A 20,290-nucleotide genomic window follows, 5' to 3' on the forward strand; every position below is an offset into this window, starting at 1 on the left:
TAAGAACATCATCCCAGTTTTACAAAATACTCTCCTATGCACACTCAACATTGTGACACTTTTCTTGCACATCGATAATTCCGTGCAAAGGCTTATTTCACACCAGTCTTTCCCTGGAAATTCTAAGACACCCACCTTGACGTTTTCAAACGTTAATGGGCAGGTGGAAGAAGCTCTCAACCCCATTTTGTTTTCTGCTTTCCCTACGTGAAGGCCTTCAGTATCGCGATCTACTAAGAAGCAGGTAATTCCTTTATACCCCTAAAAAGAAGATTTAAAATGCAAATAAAAAATGTTATTGCCACACTCGAACTGGGAAGATCCCTTGTTTCCAACAGTTGAAAGTTACCAGAAAATTAAAACTGAACTTCAGCATTAAATAGTAATGGGCTCAGGGGCAGCTGGGTGGCTCAGCTGGTTATGCATCTGACTCTTGGTTTTGGCTCAGGTCATGATCTCATGGTTCGTGGGATCGAGCCCCCCGTTGGCCTGACTGCACAGAGCCTGCTTGGGATTGTCTCTTTCCCTCTCTCTCTGCCCTTCCTCCACTTGTGTTCTCTCTCTCTCTCTCTCTTTCTGGCTCTCTCTCTCAAAATAAATTATCATTAAAAATTTTTTTTAAAATATCAATGGACTCAGAATTACAACATGTGCATTAGGACACAAGAAGTTCTGGAAAGCACTAGGTTCAGAGTTAAGAAGGCTACAGGTTCTTTGACTTTTTCAAAAGCCATTATGGCTAGTAAAATTAAGATATGCTAAGGTATTGTGTGATCATGAGAATTTCCATGTTTTAAATTTAATTTTATTAAATACTTTAAAGTTTCAAAATTTAATTCGATTACGTGTTAGGTCAGAGAAAGGACAAAAGATAAAATGTATTGACTTTTTTGCCCTGTATCTATTTTCTAACTACACAAAATATTCTTAAAAAAAAAATGTACTAAGTCAGTACTTACATTCATCATTAAATAGAAACTCTGGAATCCTACAGAATGGAAGATTAGCTTCCTATATAACACACTAGGTGGCAATTAATAAATAGTCCTCCATGTAAGTAATAATCACATCAACCGTATTTATTCACGAAGATCAGTAAATAAGAGGATGAAAAGAAATCAATTATCCTAACATTTTAGTCCTGAGGAGAAGGAAGGATTTCAGACCAAGTTGTAAAAAGGAAATGCACGCAGGCAAGAGATAGAAAGAGAAAACGTGGGGCGGCGGAGGGAAGCAATTTTGCTTCCAAACTTACAAGGTCAGAATTTATGTTTGCCATCACCAGGAAGAGCCCCGCATACTCAGCATTGGTGATCCACATCTTTGACCCATTGATGACATAATAATTTCCCTTTTTATCAGCTCTGGTCTTCAAAGCAAATGCATCGCTACCTGCTCCAGCCTCTGAAAGGCAAAAACTTCCTATCTACATATGCAAGCAAAAAAAATTCCAAGTTAATAACTGTATATGTATTCAGTATAACAAATACTTATGGTAAAGTAAACATTTGTCAGTGAAAGCTTTAGCCACTTTTAAAAGCCTGTACTTATCAAAATAATAATGGTATCTTCATGTTATTATTTTCTAAAATACACCCTACTGGGGTGCCTAGGTGGTTCAGTCAGTTGAGCGTTGGGACTCCAGCTCAGGTCATCATCTCATGGCTCCGGGTTTGAGCCCTGTGTCGGGCTCTGTGCTGACAGCTCAGAGCCTGGAGCCTGCTTCGGATTCTGTGTCTCCCTCACTCTGCCCCTCCCCCACTCATGCTCTGTCCCTCTCTCTCTCAGAAGTAAATGAACACTAAAAAAAATTTTTTTAAACATAAAATATGCCCTACTATTTGTCGAAGACAGATTTAAAGACTTAAGCACACATATTCAATGTTAAATTGAATGAAATTGGTTCTAATAACTGCAGTTTTCTAGACATCTCACCATAAATGAAACTACCAACAAAGGTATTACGAAAATATAATTGGGGCCAAAAAAAAAATTTTTTTTTTCTGTGATGATTATTCTCTGAATTGCTGAGCAGAAATGAGAGGTAGAATAGATTTTTCTAATAGCATTAATTTATGGAGCACTGCTTGACTGACGAATGGTGCCGCGCTGTGGTCTTGGATAGGAGTCAACATTGCAGCTGAAGATGTCCTAAGTTTGGAAGAGATCAGATTCATTTCAACAACTATCAACTCACTTTCTCTGTCGCAAGCTTGGTCAAATAGGTAGCTTTTTGTTCTTCTGTTCCATGTTTTCTAATCAGATTGTTAATGACGGTGTTCTGGAGGTCACACAACAAAGCCACAGATGCATCAACTTTGGCTAATTCCTCTATCGCTAGGATAGAGGAAAAAAAGGAAGCTCCTGTTCCTCCATATTTTGTTTCAATTTCAATACCCATCAACTAAAGGAAGAACAAAGAGACAGATTAAGAAAGTTAGTTTCTATATGGGAAAGTTTCTTGCAAGAACAAATTCAAAACCAAAGTTTAACTATGTAAGTTCCTAATTTTAAAATCGCATATTTCATTTTACTTTGGTATGGCTACTTCACTACGTTGTAAGTTACAAAAACTATAAGACTATATGTAACTATATAAATTTGAAAAGGATGTAGTTATACACTAGAACTATCATTTGCTTCCTTATGGAATCTAAAACACAAAAATTGGTGAAATGCTCTGAAGGATAACGGAATGGAATAATGACAAAGTCTCGCACACTAAGGAGACGGAGGAAGGCAGTGGGTCACCATCTCTTCTGGTCAGCCGCCTCCACCTTGACTCATTCGGCCAAGATAATGACTGAATGACCATTCCTCCTGGGGGCACTGTGGCAAGTCCGGACGGTTAGTGGACATCTGGTGGTCTCTTCCTGAACCACAACAGACAAGGCAGAGGAGCCTGGTAAACACGACCAGATTCTGGCCAAGGCTTTCCAGTGCCCGTCTGACTGTTCAGCAGCTACTCCTGAGTCTGGAACATGAAATGTCCCCAGTCCCCTACTTCTAAGTATTCTCTTTCAGAAAGAGAATGTGTGTACGTGTAAATCAAGACCCAGAGCTGTTCACAGGTAAAAGGATAATACTGCTCCTTTCCATTCTGCGCAGACACTTCTGGAATGCTGCAGCACGGTGCAGTCTGGGTTCCGGCTGCTATGTTTAAGCTCATGGGAAGCTTAGCGGATGGGCAGGGAGAAGCACAAAGGCGGGAGACTGAGACGGTGAGAACTACAAATGATGTTCTACCAGGGAAAACTGAAGGATTCGGGCGTGCCTGAAGTCTGAGGAGGGCGTGAGAACTCATCTGACTGTAATACCTTAGAGCTGTCAGAGACACTGCTTCTCCAAAAAAGTCACCGATTTTCCCTACTGTAAAGTATTTCCCTACAAGTACCGGAAATACCGTACTTGTCAGCTATTAAGGCCGGTGACCACAGCACGGGGACGAGAGGAGGCTGAGAACAGCCGGTGCAGGATGTGTGCAGTCAAGCAGAGCCTCCAGGTGGCGCTCCACCTAAGGAAGAGCAGGCCGTGGGGCCGCAGCGAACCCAGCCAGCGAAAACTCTCTGGTGGGGGGGAGTGGAGTCCAAACTGTAGAGCAAACACTAAGACTCCTCAGAGCAGCCTAGAGGTTCTGCAGACAGTGGAGACGAAGCCTGCCCAAAAAACTGGATTCACGGATGCTATCTGACCCACCGGGACTCCACAGAAGATTCCATTTTCCCAGACGTTTCACTGCTTTAAAGAAAGGTGGAAAAATCACTATGTGTGGTATTAAAAAGCTGGTCTCTTGGGGCGCCTGGGTGGCTCAGTCGGTTGGGCGGCCGACTTCGGCTCGGGTCATGATCTCGCGGTCCTTGAGTTCGAGCCCCGCGTCGGGCTCTGTGCTGACAGCTCGGAGCCTGGAGCCTGTTTTGGATTCTGTGTCTCCCTCTCTCTGACCCTCCCCCGTTCATGCTCTGTCTCTCTCTGTCTCAAAAATAAATAAACGTTAAAACAAACAAACAAACAAACTGGTCTCTTTAAAACCGGGAAGAAGCAAAACGATTTAGGTTTGGCGAGAAAGGCTATTTTTCAAACAGGATTAACAAACCAGATTTTAGCCAAGGGCTCTGAATAGGAGCTACTAGTTCTGGGATATCCCTAGTATTCAAAATGAAAAATGAATGATTGCTTCACGCCTACGGAGAGGGAGAGATGACGAGTGAGTGCAGTGATTCTGAAAATGTTCTCCTTGGAGCCCCCATGCTGATAAACCCACAGCCTAAACAATTCTACCTTTTTTTTTTTTTTCAAGTTTATTTATTTTTGAGACAGAGAGAGACAGAGCATGAACGGGGGAGGGGCAGAGAGCGAGGGAGAAACCGGAAGCAGGCTCCAGGCTCCGAGCTGTCAGCACAGAGCCCGACACAGGGCTCGAACTCACAAACTGCGAGATCATGACCCGAGCGGAAGTCGGACGCTCAACCGACTGAGCCACCCAGGCGCCCCAAAACAATTCTACTTTTATCTGCTCTGTATCCTGGGCTTCCATCAAAGGACTATGTGACTTGAAATCTGGAAATCGGTTTCCCTAGTTAATGTGGAATTCAGATGTCGCCTGAACTTCTAAGTTTACCATGTACAGAGGGACTCAGGTAGAATGTACACTTGACTATGAAGTTTCACTCGCTAAAGTTGGCTTCTTAATCTTGGGCATTACCGAGCTGGATGATTCTTTGTCACGCAGCTGCCCTGCACACGGTACAATGTTTAGCAGCATCCCTGGCCTCTATCCCACCAGCTGTCAGTGGCACCCCTAGCTGTGGCAACCAAAAACGTCTCCAGACACTGCCAAATATCTCTTGAGGGACAAAACGGCCTCTAGTTGAGTACCACAGGTCCAAAGAAATCACTCTCACTTGCTTCTAAGCCCTTTACTTAAGAAGTACAGGATTTCCAATTTCAAATGTTAAATCAATTAAAAGAAAATCTTGAACTAGGACCTCAATCTAAAAGAGAACATACAGGGGCGCCTAGATGGCTCAGTCGGTTAAGCATCCGACTCTGGATTTCGGCTCAGGTCACGATTATGTCACGGTCATGAGATCGGGCCCCGAGTCGGGCTCTCTGTGTGCTGACAGTGTGCAGCCTGCTTGGGATTCTCTCTCTCCCTCTCTCTCCTCTCCTTCTCCAATCATGCTCTCTAATAAATAAACATTTAAAAATAAATGGATGAATGAATGAGAACACAGATAATTCTGACTAGGAAATGAAGACTTCGTTATGCCATCATTAAAGTCCCTAAATTTAAAAGCATGCCTACATTTGAATGCCGGAAAGTACAGTATTTTTAAAGTTTGAAATGGGAAGAATTACAAAGAAAGTATATACCCCTTGCTGAAATAATCCTTGTATTACTGATTCCTCCATTTTTGAATTTTCATCCATCGTTGAAACCAGAGGAGCAATCTGTTCCTGGGCAAATTTTTTAACTGTAGGGGAAAAAAACCAATACTGATAACGTCTTTTTTCTATTTAATATAGCAGCTTTTACTGTTTTCAAAAAAATGTTTTAAATTCATGGGAAAAAAATTGCATTCACGAACTGAGGTGCACACATCCCCCAGGCACATCACGGAATTTCACACCAGGAACCCAACTGGTGAGCAGAGGGGTCTGGAGGTGAAAGTGAGCCGTCTACTCACCTGTGTTCTTAATCATCATCTCCTCCTCTGTAAACATCTGCAGGGCGGTGCAGGATGGCCCATGATCCGTTACACCGAGCAGAGCTGCTGACTGGGAAGATTTCAGGACACGGGGAGGAGTTTTCCAAGAAGACAGGCAAGTTGGGACATGTCTTCTTAGCTGTAGGAACGGTCCCCCCCGTTGAACAGGGAACACACACACACACAAGGTAAAGAAAAGTATCTGAACATCAGTTTCTTCGGGAATAACTTTATAACCCACTCTCCTCTCTTGCGTCACCAAAGAAGGGGAACGTGAGCTGGCGCATTTTAAAATTCACAGTCTTGGGACCCAAAACCCAAGTTGGTTTAACATGTGTGTCCTTGGGGCGCCGGGGTGGCTCAGTCGGTTAAGCGGCCGACTTCGGCCCAGGTCATGATCTCGCGGTCCGTGAGTTCGAGCCCCGCGTCGGGCTCTGTGCTGACGGCTCAGAGCCTGGAGCCTGTTTCGGATTCTGTGTCTCCCTCTCTCTGACCCTCCCCCATTCATGCTTTGTCTCTCTCTCTCTCAAAAATAAATAAACGTTAAAAAAAAATTTTTTTTAACATGTGTGTCCTTTACCAGTGATGAGCTCTTCTAACTAAACCAATTTCCCGGATGATTACCTTTTACCTTCAAGGAAACAGAACTTTCTAGGTGGAACTCATTCTTAAAATGTTGCATTCCATGGGCTTCTTTGAAGGGGAAACCTGAATATAAAAGCACTACTGGGTGACCAGCGCAAAGAGCATTCTCAAGCGGGGTGGGTTGCACAGGGCAACTGAGCAGGGGTGGGGGAGGAGAGTCCCCTGCCCTGCTGGCTGCAGAAGCCAGCCTCTTTTGATTCCTGAGGCTACTTTTGTTTTGTCAGCTTCTCATTAGTAAGAGACAATGTGGCATAAGGGTTAAGAAAATGGGCTCTATAGTCTGCAAGGACTGGACTAGTTTCAAACCTAGCATCTGGTATTTACCAGCTATGTGGTCTTGGGCAAGTGATTTCAGCCTCAGTTAAAACCTCTGAGGCTGTTTCCTTCCCTGCAAAATGTAGATAATAATCCCTTGAGTTTTGTGAGGATTCATGAGACAATCTGCATGAAGGGTTTAGCATAGCACCTGCCATATAGTAAGAGCTCAATAAACAGTGATGACTATTTCTACTCGGGCCCCTAAGAACACAGCAGTGGGGGTCCTACCAGAGGTAGCTGTGGCAGTAGTAACAGAGTTAACCCGCAAGGCTGGCTTTTCTTGCCATTCGTGTAGCTCCCTGCCGCAGTGGCCCAAATCCTTCAAACGTGCCAATTCTGCTTAAACAATGGATTTGCTCCAATTTTGTACAAAAAAGAAGTCATCGAATTTTAAATACTTGCCATACCTTTCCAATTTTATTTTGTAGAATTCTATTGCAAGGGAAACAGATAAGGTATCAGTCTTTTCCTGAACGTAAAAACATGCTAAGTGAAAGAAGCCAGCCACAAAAGATCACAGATCGTATGATTCTATCTACATGAAATTTCCAGAAAAGGCAAATCCACAGAGACAGAAAGTAGAGCAGTGGCTGCCTAGGGCTGGGGGGGTGAGAAGGAGCAGTGGTTACAAAGGGCACAATGATGGGCTCCTGGCTGGTTTACCTGGTAGAGCGCGTGACTCTTTATCTCAGGGTTGTGAGTTCAAGCCCCACACTGGGTGTAGAGCCTACTTAAAAACCAAAACAAGAAAGGGCACAATGATCTTTTGGGGGGTGATGGAAATGTTCTAAATTGGATTGTGGTGATGATTCTGTAACTGTCAATTTACTGATAATCATTGCGTTGTACACGTTATTTTTCCTATTTTTTTAAAGTTTATTATTTTTTAGTAATCTCTATACCCAACGTGGGGTTCGAACCCGTGACCTCGAGATCCAGCTTCAGATGCTCTTCCAACTGTGCCAGCCAGGCACCCCGTTGCTCTACACACTTTAAAGGAGTGAATGTCATGGTATGTAAGTTATACTTCAATTAAGCTGCTTTAAAAAAAGAATTAGTTGGGGCGCCTGGGTGGCTCAGTCGGTTAAGCGTCCGACTTCGGCTCAGGTCACGATCTCGCGGTCCGTGAGTTCGAGCCCCGCGTCGGGCTCTGGGCTGATGGCTCGGAGCCCGGAGCCTGCTTCCGATTCTGTGTCTCCCTCGCTCTCTGCCCCTCCCCCGTTCGTGCTCTGTCTCTCTCTGTCTCAAAAATAAATAAACGTTAAAAAAAAAAAATTAAAAAAAAAATAAAAAATAAAAAAAGAATTCGTGTATTCCTTTTACTCAACGAGATTTAAAAATGACCTTTCTGAGCACCTGCCAATTGCCTGAGAGTGTAGGGCATAAGGGAGAACATGATATGGCTCATGGAACAGGCCAAAAAAACAAAAAACAAAAAAAAAAACAAGTCAAGTTTTGCAGGATTAAAAAGAAGGTAGTAAAAAACGGGAGTGAGTGAGAGAGAAAAGGAGCAAGTCACTGTGTTTGAAACCACTGTTAATCTTTCCCACCTACGGGTCAATCTTTGCAATTATGTGCCCAGGTACAGATGTGCTCCGCTCTAGAGTCAGGGGGGAAACACACGTTGGCCACATGGAAGAAAAATGTGGTTCAGTTTTGTAGTTCATTTGTTTCGTTTTCAGAATCAGGAGGCAGATAGTTTAGGGCGAAGTTGGGCGGAACGTTTTCTTCCTGTTAAAAGACACAGTTGGGAGAGGAAAACTTTGGACTAGAAAGAAGGAAGGGGGATACATGAGGTGGTGTCTTCTTCCTGATGACACAGGTGAAGAATCACAGGTAAGGAGGGGGGGTTGAGAAAGGGAGGTGCACAGGGGCTTGAGGAGGGCAGCAGAGAGCTAAGTAGGAGCAGGAGAGAGCGTGATCGGTGACAGCAGGCACCAGGGACGGGCTGGGAGAAGGAATGGAATTATGGAGGTGGAAGGGTATGTTTTGCTCAGTGGTTGGGTGGGCGGGGGGGGGGGGGGGGGGCGAGTCCTGTAATGGGACCGTCCAGAGATGTTGGAATGAATGAATGAGCTGACTAATCTCCTCCACAAAATGATCATGAAACTCGCCCGTTACATTTTAAAACCCCAACATATTGCCCACCTCTCTTCTTTCTGGAAGAGATTATTTACTTCACCAGACCCCCTACAGAGTTCTTTGTGTCTCTGAGTCAATGTATCACCTTTGTACTGGAGTTGAACAGAAAGCCCACCACTGAGAAACTTAAGAAGCCAGCAGGTATGACAATAATACCCATTTTTTTCCTGCTGACATAACCGTGACCCGCTTTAGTCTCAAAATTGCTACCGACAAAGTGTTCGACACATAGCAATTATTTTAGCTTCACAAGACAACAGAGGCAAAGGTCCTTTACAAAGTAGGCATACAAACGTAGGAAGATGCGATAATAAAATAGAGTGGCTGTGTGCTAAGGGATTGGAATCCCTTAGGAACCAAAGCATTGAACGTTATTACCTCTCCTTTTTGGCAGAGAAAAAAAAAAAAGTTCCTTTTAATATGACAGTCTTTAATAAAGGAAACATTTCCTGGCCTCGCCTTTAAACTGCACAGCCCAAGGTTTCGATGATGATTTTCGACTGTCCCCTGCCCTTCAGTGTTGACCTCAGCCTGTGCGGCTTTGGTGTCCACTCCATCAAAATGATTTTCCACAGTTATAACCCATTGTACCACATCATCACATTTTTTTGTACAGGGCAGCAATTGCTCCTTGAATGGAATAATAGTTATTTATGCCTTGCCAAATACTTTCCGTAACGTGAGTCTGATCTGTTTCCTACTCGGCTGACCAGAGTTCTGTTGCCCTTAGAAGTACTGATGATCAGACCTGGGGTCTGTAGACTCCTGTGGACGGAACAATAAAGTCCATGAACTTGCATGGGGGAAATTATATCTTTATCTCACTAACCTCTAATGGAAATAAAGCATTTCCTTCAGTTATGAAACGGAGGCAACAAGTTACAAGTTATCTGTGGCTCTGTCATCAAAAGAAATTACAGATATTTTCGTATCAAATAAATTGGTGCAAATATCTTGATGCTCCTTACTACTTCAGAACTACAGAGCTGCTGCCAGATCTTAAGAAATACGTATTACTATATCACAATTAAAAATATCTTTATAACTTTTCTCATAACTGGCTTCCTGTGTCTTGTATATTTTATGTATTTTAAAACATTTTGAGAAAAGGTCTATTAAATTTCACTACACTGCTGTGTACCTTTCATCTATGGCACACAAAAAGGTGAAGAACCCTTGACTGTGGATTGACTGGTAGGTTTTTTTGTTTTTGTTTTTTGCTAAATCCATTACATCTGTTATATATGGAACATATCCATCGTGTTCCAGCATAACGAAATATCGTTCCCAACATTTTTAGAGTGCTTCAGTTCTACGGGCTTTTACAATTCGTGAAAGGTAAAAAGGAGGACACATGAGAGAAGTTTGCGAACCTGCGAAGCCCCGCTTAGGCTCTTCCCGAGGAAGTGTTCCAATGCAACGTGGAGGGCTTTGCACCTTAAATGTCTATAGTAAGAGGTTCCCACCAAATGTGCCCCCAGCTCTTTTTCCCGCATGTGTGCAAGAAGACATGCCCTTTCCTGCTTGGATTTCATCCCGGAACCACAGAATTCACATTCCAGTTTTCTTTTCTTACTGGTAACTTCTTTCCGACAGTGAGAAACTTGGCTCTCGAGACCTAGGATGATTTACTTGTTTAAACCTAGTACACGTTTACAACAGTTTCAGAACTGCTAACCCAGACCACTGCGAGACACAAATCTGTGCTTGCGCACAGGCCTTTTTGTCTTTGGCAATCGAAACATGGTTTCTGCGGCTTCTTTCCTCCCCCGCCCCGTGTGGGGTGATGTGACTGTCCTGTAATAATTCTGGGACCAATTCCAACACGTGGGGGTGTTCCCCACACCAATAAGCAATTCTCCCAACCCAGAGATGGTGTCAGGCCCCAGAGGTCAAGGGCTCAAGTCCCACAAGATGGCTCCTGTCCCACTTCATGCAGCAGTTGGCAAGCCCGGGCCATCCCGTGCTTCAGACTCACTGGCTACAGATTGCAGGCTCCTAGTACCTTGGGTTCATTAAGGTTTCTAGAGCAGCTCACAGAACTCAGAGGAACATTGTTCTTACTGGATTACTGATTTATCATCAAAGAACGTAACTCCCGAGCAGCCACACAGAGAGATGCACAGGGCGCGGTGTGGGGAAAGAGCACACCTTTCTGTGTTCTCTACTCGGGCACCCATCTCCCAGCACCTCCCTGTGCTCATGGACCGGAAAGCTCTCCGAGCCCTGTCCCAGTGGGTTTGTATGGAAGCTTCATTACGGAGACCAGATTGATTCAATCACTGGCCATTGGCCACTAACTCAACCTCCAGCCCCTCTTCCCTCCCAGGAGCCTGGTGGAGGGGGTGGGGGGTGTGAAACTGAAAGGCCCAACCATCTCATCACGAAAGTGCCTCCCGGGGAACCCAGCCCCCACCCTTTGCTGCAGTCTAGAAGTCATCTCATTGACAGAAACTCAAGTGCCGTGGAAGGGGGTCCAGTATGAGTAACAAGGCACCCATTTCACCTTTAAGGCTCTCAAACTATTTCAGGAATTGCAAACAGGATCCCAATTATTTTCATGAAAGATGCTCTTTGCTCTTTTTGCCTAGGAAATTCCCAGGGTTTGGGGAGCTATGAGCCAGGAACCCTGAAGGAAGACCCGGCATGTGTTTATTATAAACCTCAGTATCACAACTTGTAATATCGTTAGATTCATTTGCCACAGCAACATTCCATCTTCCCCTTATACCCAGTTCAATTTTACTTTATTTTTTATTGGGGGGGGGAGGGTGGAGAAAGAGAGGGCAGAGAGGGAGAATCTTAAGCAGGCAACATGTTCAGCGTGGAGCCCAACAGGGGGCTCGATCCCACGAGCCTGGGAGCATGACCTGAGCTGATATCAAGAGTCGGACATTCAACCGGCTGAGTCTCCCAGGAGCCCGGTTCAATTTTTCTTTTATACATAAGGTAAAATGTACTTAAAAAATTTTTTTCTAACATTTATTCATTTTTGAGAGACAGAGTGTGAGCAGGGGAGGGGCAGAGAGGGAGACCCAGAATCTGAAGCAGGCCCCAGGCTCTGAGCTCGATGTAGGGCTCAAACTCCTAGACCGCGAGATCAGGACCTGAGCCAAAGTCGAACGCTTAACCAACTGAGCCACCCAGGTGCCCCTGGTATAATGTACTTTTTGGAGTATACAGTTCACTGGGTTTGGCCAGACGCACAGAGCTCTGTGCTCACCACTGCCGCTCGTCATACAGTGGTTGCCTCACCCCCAAATTCCTCGTGATGCACCTCTTCTTCCCCACTTCTCGTCATCCACTTCTTCCCCAATCTACTGCACCGCACTTCCCATCACAACTCGAGCCAAGAATGGCTCCAGCGAGCTACCTCTCTGCACTGGCATCCAGGGCACAGAGGACACAGACACACGTGTGGCCTCATCCAAAACTAAATTCATAGTCATCTACCTCCACTTAGGCCCTTTCCCATTCTCTGAAATGATGACATTCTCTCACCACCACCACCCTCCCCCCCGACACGCACAAGCTCTGCCCCTCACCGTCAGCCGACGATCTCACCTTCTACCAGGAAAATTAATGCCAACAAACAGTGAACACCTCAACTTCCTACCACCCAATCCACTCGGGGCCCTGCATGGGCCACCCCTCCTGTCCTTTCTTCCTCTTACAATGTAAATGCTGTCCCTCCTCTTAAGAGAGGCCCGTCCCCCTACCTCTCTCTGGATCCCACCCCTCCCCACCTTCACGGGATCCTTAGCCATCACGTTTGTCTTCTCACATTTTTCCATTTCTCCCTGCTCGAATCCACCTGGAGTACCATCCCCCCCCCCCCTTCCCCTACACAGCCAGACACCGCCGGAGCACTGCCTGCTTGCCCTTGCCTCCTCAGTGCCCCCACTGCTCACCGGCACCTCTCCCTGGAGGGCCTCCACCAACATCTCTATGCTCTCCAGGCTTCAACTTACTTGCTGTCGGCAGATTCAGTTCAGGTGAGCACACCCTCCTCCTTCCAAATGCTCCCCTCTCATTGTCTTCCCGTTCCTTCTGGTCAGTTTTTCCTCAGTCTCCTGTTTTAGCTTCTCTCTCACTTTGTTGGGGAAGTCGGACAAAGGCTGTCTCCTTAACCAAACATGAGTCAGCTCCTCTGAGTCCATTCCAACTAGAGTAGGATGACTAAATCCCTAGAAACTTATGCAGGGAAAAGGGGAGGGCTTACATCTGCAGAACTGCCCCACTCTTGTTTACTGGTGCTTTTCCTGGCAACCTCCCACAACTGCACTTCCCTCCCTCCAACTTTTGTATTTAGCTGGGAACAGTATTTTTTTTTTTTTTCAACGTTTTTTTATTTTATTTTTGGGACAGAGAGAGACAGAGCACGAACGGGGGAGGGGCAGAGAGAGAGGGAGACACAGAATCGGAAACAGGCTCCAGGCTCCGAGCCATCAGCCCAGAGCCCGATGCGGGGCTCGAACTCACGGACCGCGAGATCGTGACCTGGCCGAAGTCGGACGCTTAACCGACTGCGCCACCCAGGCGCCCCAGCTGGGAACAGTATTTAAAGTGATGGTGGCTTGGGCCATTTCAGGGTTACTCAGTCTCCCTGGGTGTCTCCCATTTATACAGAAGGTATCCAAGTTATTAAATTTGTTTGTTTCTTTGCTTGTCTTTCCCTGTTAACCTGTCTTTTATTACACAGGGATCTCAGCCAAGAACCTATAAGGGTAGAGTGAAAAATATTTTCTCCTCCTCTATAATTCAATGGGATAGCTTACAGCAGTTAAAATGAACTAGGGAGCTACATACAGCAACAGGGATAAATCTTGGAAATATCATAGTGAGTTAAAAAAGCAATTTGCAAAAAGGATTTGTTTGGGATGATAGCATTTATGTATACTCTAAAAACACACCAAATGATAGTATATATTCTCATGGAAACACACGGATGCAGTAAAAGTTTTAAAAACATGAACAAGAAGCATACACATCAGCGTCAGGATTATGTTCCCTCTGTGGAGAAGGTGGAAATGGCACCGTTTTTGTCAAATGTTTCACTTCTTGAAAAAACAAATGGGTGGCTCAGTCGGTTAACCAGCTAACTTTGGCTCAGGTCATGATCTCACAGTTTGTGAGTTCGAGCCCTGTGTCGGCCCGTCTGCTGTCAGCATAGAGCCTGCTTCAGATCCTCTGTCCTCTCCACCCCCCGCCCCTGCCCCTATACTTCCCCCTCAAAGATAAACATTTATTAAAAAAATTTTTTTTAATGTTTATTTTTTGAGAGACATAGAGCGTGAGTGGGGGAGGGACAGAGAGAGAGGGAGACACAGAATCTGAAGCAGGCTCCAGGCTCCGAGCTGTCACCACAGAGAGGGGCTCGAACTCACAAACTGCGATATCATGACCTGAGCCAAAGAAGGATGCTGAACCGACCGAGCCACCCAGGTGCCCCCAAAATAAACGTTTAAACAGATAAACTAACCTCGTGGGTTGTGGGCATATGGGTGCCAATTATATTATTTCCTGCACTTTCTTGTGTATTAGAAATATTTACTGATGAAATGTTAATGTTACGACTTTTTAAAGTATGTGATGTGTAATCCATGTATGCTCTGGATTTTCGAAATAGGCTTGCCTTTAAAATGCTAGGTTCGGTTTTAGATAAATCATACTGCAGAACAACTTTATGGCTTTCTTAGGAACCTGTCAAATATAGTTGCACGTAATTTAACTAAAGAAACTGGTCAATTCTGGGAACATTCACCAACTCCACTAGGGTCGAGTTGCCCCTGAAATAGCAAAAAAAAGAGAGAGCCATACCAATGAAGACTGATTCAACGGGCTCAAGATGAAACTTGGGCTTCTGTATTTCTAGAAAGCTCCCCCAGATGATTCTCATGTGTAGCCTGGGCTGGAATCTGGTTTAACACACATGACTTGGAAAGTAAAAAGTCAACTCCTCTTAATGCAACCTTTCAAAAGCCTAACCACTCACTTGTCTATGGTAATGATCCACGAATGTGCATCCCTGCTCTCCCTGCCACGTCCGCCCCCAATGTGTTTGGCTTTAAACATTTTTTTGTGTTGAACAATAACAAGGTTCAAAAAAGCTTTTGAACGATGCCCCATCCTCATCCAGCACACTTCTTGACCTCCCCCACAGGTCACTGCATCAGGGTCTGTGCTCACAGCTCAGAGCCTGGAGCCTGCTTTGGATCCTGTGTCTCCCTCTCTCTCTGCCCCTCCCCTACTCATGCTCTGTCTTTCTCCCTCTCAAAACAAACAAACCAACGATCATTAAAAAAAAAAAAAAAAAAAAAAAAAAAAGTGGCATGCTCTAGCGACTGAGCCAGCCAGGTACCCACTAAGTCCTTTTTGACATACAAGTCCATTAAAATCATGTAGTAATTCTACAGCTAAATAATTAGGGTGCTCACCCTCGGTAAGCAGATTTTGATGGTAACTTTCTTGTCCTTTTCGCGTTAAAAAAAAATTTAACCAAGTAAATTTAAAGATCTAACTGGCTTTATTCAATGATTCATGAATTAGGCAGCATCCCATCTAGCAAGGGGGAGTGCCACTGGGATAAATAAAAGAAAGGCTTTTAAAAGCAGAGAAAGCATTTAAAAAGAAAAGAAAGTAATTTATTAACAAGGAATGCACTGTTTAGGCAAGGTTGCCCTCCCTCCTAAGGGGAGCTGAAAGGGTCTATCAGTAAATTTCCTAGTTGGACCAAGAAATTCCAAGTTGACCTGTTAAAGGCTACATTCCTGGTTGGCTGGCGGGGTTGGGTGGGGTGGGGTGGGGGAGGTGTTGAAAACTACAGTTAAGTTAGGTATTAAGTCTTGGCTTACTGCTGTGCGGCCCTTAACCTAAGCGACATCATTTTTAGCCTCTGGTTTTCTAACAGCATTGACTCAACTTTACAGATCAAGAAAGGGTAAAATAAGATTATTTTATGATATAATTAAATATGTGTAATATTAAAAGAAGGATCTTTGAACTGTCAACAAACCAGAATATCCCACTCTCCGATTCTGCTGGGAACTAAAAAGTATTTTAAAAGTAAATCAGCACAGCGAGATATAATCAGAATGGTTAAAATAAAAACCGTAACAACAATACCAACTGATGGTAAGTGTTAGGGTCAGGCGTAAGGCAGGGTAAAGATAGGAGTCAGAGGCTAAAAAATTTTAGCAGTCAAAGGCTTTATTTGGGAACTAAGGCGAGGTTCCGTGACTCTGGGAGAGGGAGAGAGAGGGAGGGAGGGAGAGAGAGGAAGGGAGGGAGGGAGGGAGGGAGGGGGGGGGAGAGGGAGGGGGGGGAGAGAGAGGAGTCAGGGAAGTCGAGCCCAGGTGTGGTGGGGTGGGGTTTTTAAGCTGCAGTGGTTCCGGGTTTAGGTCTGGGTGGGCCTTTTTCATGTCAGGTCGTGCTGTCGCTCGGTGATTGGTTGACCTCCCAATTCGTTCTGGCACGCTACTAGGGGCTTTTCGTTGGGTTGCACTGGCAAGATGGCCGTCCCCTCTACTGTGGTTCCAAGGACATCCTAACAGAAAGGATGAGGATAAACTGGATGTCCATACACTGCTGTTAGGAACGTGAAATGACACAGCCACTCTGGAAACCTGTTGAGCAAGTTTTTTGCGATCATGCAATTACCACAACTGTGTTCTTCGCTATTTACTTAAGAAATGAACATTTAAGGGGGCACCTGGGTGGGCTCCTGGACTTTGGCCCAGGTCATGATCTCGCGGTTTGTGAGTTCAAGCCCCGTGTCGGGCTCTGTGCTGATGATGGCTTGGAGCCTGGAGCCTGGAGCCTGGAGCCTGCTTTGAATTCTGGTGTCTCCCTCTCTCTCTGCCCCTCCCCTGCTCATACTCTGTCTCTCAAAAATAAATAAATGTTTAAAAAAAAATTTTTTTAAAGAAATGAACATTTAAGTTCAAACAAAAACCTGCACACCAATGTATACAGCAGCTTTATTCAAAATAGTCAACTGGAAACAACCACACTGTCTTCCATTGGATGATTGGTTAAGCACCCAATGGTATATCGCTCAAGGCGTGGGGACCCACTTGGAACCCCAGAGCTGGCAGAAAGATTGTTTTAATCTGAAGACATCTGAGATTCAACAAATGTAGGAAAAAGTCTTCTCGGAGGTTCCCTGATCTGGCTCAAAGCAGTAACTTTGGGGAAAGGAGGGTGCCAGAAATCCTCTCTTGGGGGAGTTTTATGGAAAGACCACCAATACTTGTGGAGACAAATATTATCACCAACTTTCTTACCTCTTGTCTGTTCTCCTAAAAACTCATCTGTCTTTCCTAAAAGAACCCTATTTGTTTTTCTCTTAGGATCAGTTTCTGCCCCTTTCCTTTTCCCTAAGATACGAAACCTTTAACCTTTGAAAGAGCCAGCTAGTTCTTCTGTTGGCTCCCCTACTCATACGAAATAAACCTTTTCCTTGAGTTAATGTCTTCTGTCAGTTTAATTTCCAGACTCCAGCTACAGAACCCAAGAGGGCAGAGGAAAAGTTTTTCAGTCCGGAAAAATGGAATATCGCTCAGCAATAAAAGAAGCAAGCTCTCCACGTCGGCAACAGCTTGGCAATAACCTGTTCGAATCTCAGGACTATTATGCTGAATGCAAAAAGCCAATCCCAAAGGTTATAAATCGATGATTTCATTTATCTAACATTCTTGAAATGATACACGTATACAGATGGATAAACAAAGGTAACACAAAGGATCTTTGTGAAGTTGGAAGTGTCCCGTAGCTTGGCTGTGGTTGTGGATCCCCAAACATATGCGTGATTAAAACTGCGCAGGACAAAATATATAAATTACATGTGAAACTGGAGATAGCTGAGTAAGTGTGATGGATTGTCTCAATGTTAACATCTTGGTTGTGATACTATACTGTAGTTTTTATAAGGTGTTACCACTAGGACAAATTGGATCAAGAGTATGCAGGGAGGGGGTGCCTGGGGGCTCAGTCAGTTACTGTCTGACTCTTGATTTCAGCTCAGGTCGTGATCTCAAGGTTGTAAGATCGAGCCCTACATCGGGCTCTGCGATGGGCCATGGAGCCTGCTTAAGATTCTCTCTCTCTCTCTCTCTCTCTCTCTCTCTGCCCCTCCTCCCCTTGCACACACTCTAAAAAAAAAAAAAAAAAAAAAAAGAAAAAAGGAGTATGTAGGATCTCTTTGTGTTACTTCTAACAACTGCATGAGAACCTACAATTATCTACTGAAAATAACATTTTAAAAAATTCTAGTGCCATCCCCCCCCAATTAAATTAAGCAAATTACTTTAAAATTAGAGAAACCAAATGTTATAGCTTTACCATGACAGAAATTCACATGGCTTATGAAGATGATGTCAACAATCTAGAAGAATTTAACGAATAGACATTTGAACATTGAACCTCTTATCATTTGTACCTGTTTCTAAAACATGTAAATTTAAGAAGTTTTCCAGCAGGAAGTAGGAGTGAAGAGGGGCAGGTCCTCCGTGCCAAGGTCTTGTATAATAAATATGAGCTCACGGTTAAATGCCAAGGTGTGTAATTATGCTCACTGCTTGTTAATTAACCTAATCAAAACAAGAACGGTGATTTTTGGGATGTTTTGATGCTCCTTGGGGTAGAAGGAGCAACATGGTATATAAATAGTTCTGCAGGTTTATGGGACAATAGTTAACACAGAGAGGGCCCTATTATGTAATCAGCTGGCCACATTTTTCTGAGGCTCTGTTGTAGGTGGAGGGAGAATCCTTCCAAGACAGCTAGTTTCCCTTACAGCAAAATGTGAGAAGACGCGGAGATAAGAGGCTTTGCTTATTAATGCCACTGTGTCAGTAAGGGTTATAAAAAAATTCTTCAGTACAGCAGATGACGCAATGTTTCTTCTCCACTTTGTAACAACTCAAGGACTCCCGTCTTCCTCTACACAGACCTCTTAGAGAATTCCAACTAACTCTAGGGTATTTATTTTAAGATGATTTAAGTACTACATATCTCATTTTAGATTTTAAATCGATCCTTTCTTTGCCTTCCTATCCCCGAGCCAAAGCTTCTACACCAGAACCTCTTTAACCTCTGCTTGCTTTCTCCAAAAACAGCAGCTTTGGTTCCAGGTGTTCTCCAGAACTACTAAAAAGGTAACCTTTCCCTTCCATCGGTCTCCGCCTCCTCCAGTATCTAAAGGTTCCTAACAATGCCACCACTTTCTAGAAGAATAGACAGAGACTGTCTCAGGAGAGGGTGAAATAAACCAAGACAGGGCAAAGTGCTGGGAAATCAGCATAAAGGAGACCTGTTCACCTTTACATGGCCTTGGCCAGGCCAACAAGTTCTCTTTCCAAAACGGCTTCTATTTCCAAAGAAATCTTACAGGGTGGGATTATCAATGAACTTAAAAATTTTTAATTGTGCCATTAACTCGGGTCCAACACCTTATCAGGTACTGGGAATTTCCCTCCTTTTCAGGGAAACCAGGTTGGGTAGCAGAAAGAACAGTTAAACCAGAATCAAGAGACCCGACTTCCAGACCAGGAGTTGCACACTTAAAATGCCTGCAGGGGCAGGTGGATAGTAAGAGGAGGGAAGGGAGCCTACGAACCTAAGGCAGTTAGTTCTCTAGCCTTAAACAGACCCAGTTCACACGCTGCCTCAACGTGCATTCCAGCATCTCCATAAGCTGGCCCTGAGTTCCATCTCGCCTCTGCTCCCTTTGGGTTGTTTTCTTTACATAGCACGAGCTGTGCTTGTACTTTTGCTCTTACTCTGAATAAAGTGTATTTGTCACAAATCGAGACATTAATTCTCGTCTTGACTTTGCCTGTCTTCCGCATTCACCCCACATGGTCTGTAATGTACTCCAAAGGCTCAGACCTATATCTGATTTTTCTGTTAGTTTCTGCTCCGATTTTTTTGGCTAGTTTCCGGATCCCTTTCCTGATCAGCTTCCAAAATGCTTCCAGTTAGAAGTTCAATTCACACTTTTAAAAGTCTGAAGTCTAAAGCAGAATGAATCCTTTTCGTTTTGTTCAGGTCATCAAACTAAGAGGTGGCAGGCAGGATTCAAACTCCAGTGCTCTGATTCCAAGGCCTGTTTCTAGAAGTCCTAGAAAGTCTAGAAATCCTTCATAGGATTAACTGAACACGGAATCACCTCAAAAATACGTTTTTAAAATGATCCCTTGAAAAACACCAAGGTGCCTAAAATGCTTTGGAACCACAGGTAGACTAGGTCAATTCCCCACAAACCAGGTTGCCCCAACAAAATGGACATGTTAGTTCTAATGCACGTGCAGGGATAAGAGAGCCCTTCTGAGAAGGCAGGCATGGCTGAGTGCCCAAGCTGTGACCTGACTGTTGTGTGACAAGAGCACCTTGAATACCGTCCTCCCCCTCCCACCCCCCAGTTCCTCAGCTGTGAAATGAAGCCACTAAGACTTGCTTAATAGGAACAGTATACA

The 20,290-nt window shown here is 44.4% G+C and overlaps 1 protein-coding gene across 3 annotated transcripts in view; it reads right to left on the reverse strand.

Moving 5' to 3' along the window:
* The window catches only part of ACADSB (acyl-CoA dehydrogenase short/branched chain), a 37,255-nt gene that overhangs the window by 14,576 nt on the left and 2,389 nt on the right, over positions 1-20,290 (reverse strand). Inside the window, exons 1-6 of one of the 3 annotated variants that reach the window (XM_060641276.3) lie at positions 12,785-12,910; positions 5,688-5,847; positions 5,374-5,474; positions 2,198-2,404; positions 1,256-1,426; positions 136-261 (exon numbers count right to left, since the gene is read on the reverse strand). In XM_060641276.3, the coding sequence (XP_060497259.3) occupies positions 136-261; positions 1,256-1,426; positions 2,198-2,404; positions 5,374-5,474; positions 5,688-5,724 (642 nt within the window). In that variant the 5' untranslated portion in view covers positions 5,725-5,847; positions 12,785-12,910. Of the gene's footprint in view, positions 1-135; positions 262-1,255; positions 1,427-2,197; positions 2,405-5,373; positions 5,475-5,687; positions 5,848-12,724; positions 12,911-20,290 lie in introns of those variants that run through there. The other 2 variants (XM_060641275.3, XM_060641274.3) reach the window with 2 other exon arrangements.

The sequence above is a fragment of the Panthera onca genome, chromosome D2, assembly GCF_046562875.1.
Source record: "Panthera onca isolate mPanOnc1 chromosome D2, mPanOnc1 haplotype 2, whole genome shotgun sequence".
In the NCBI taxonomy this organism is placed as follows: Eukaryota; Metazoa; Chordata; class Mammalia; order Carnivora; family Felidae; genus Panthera; species Panthera onca.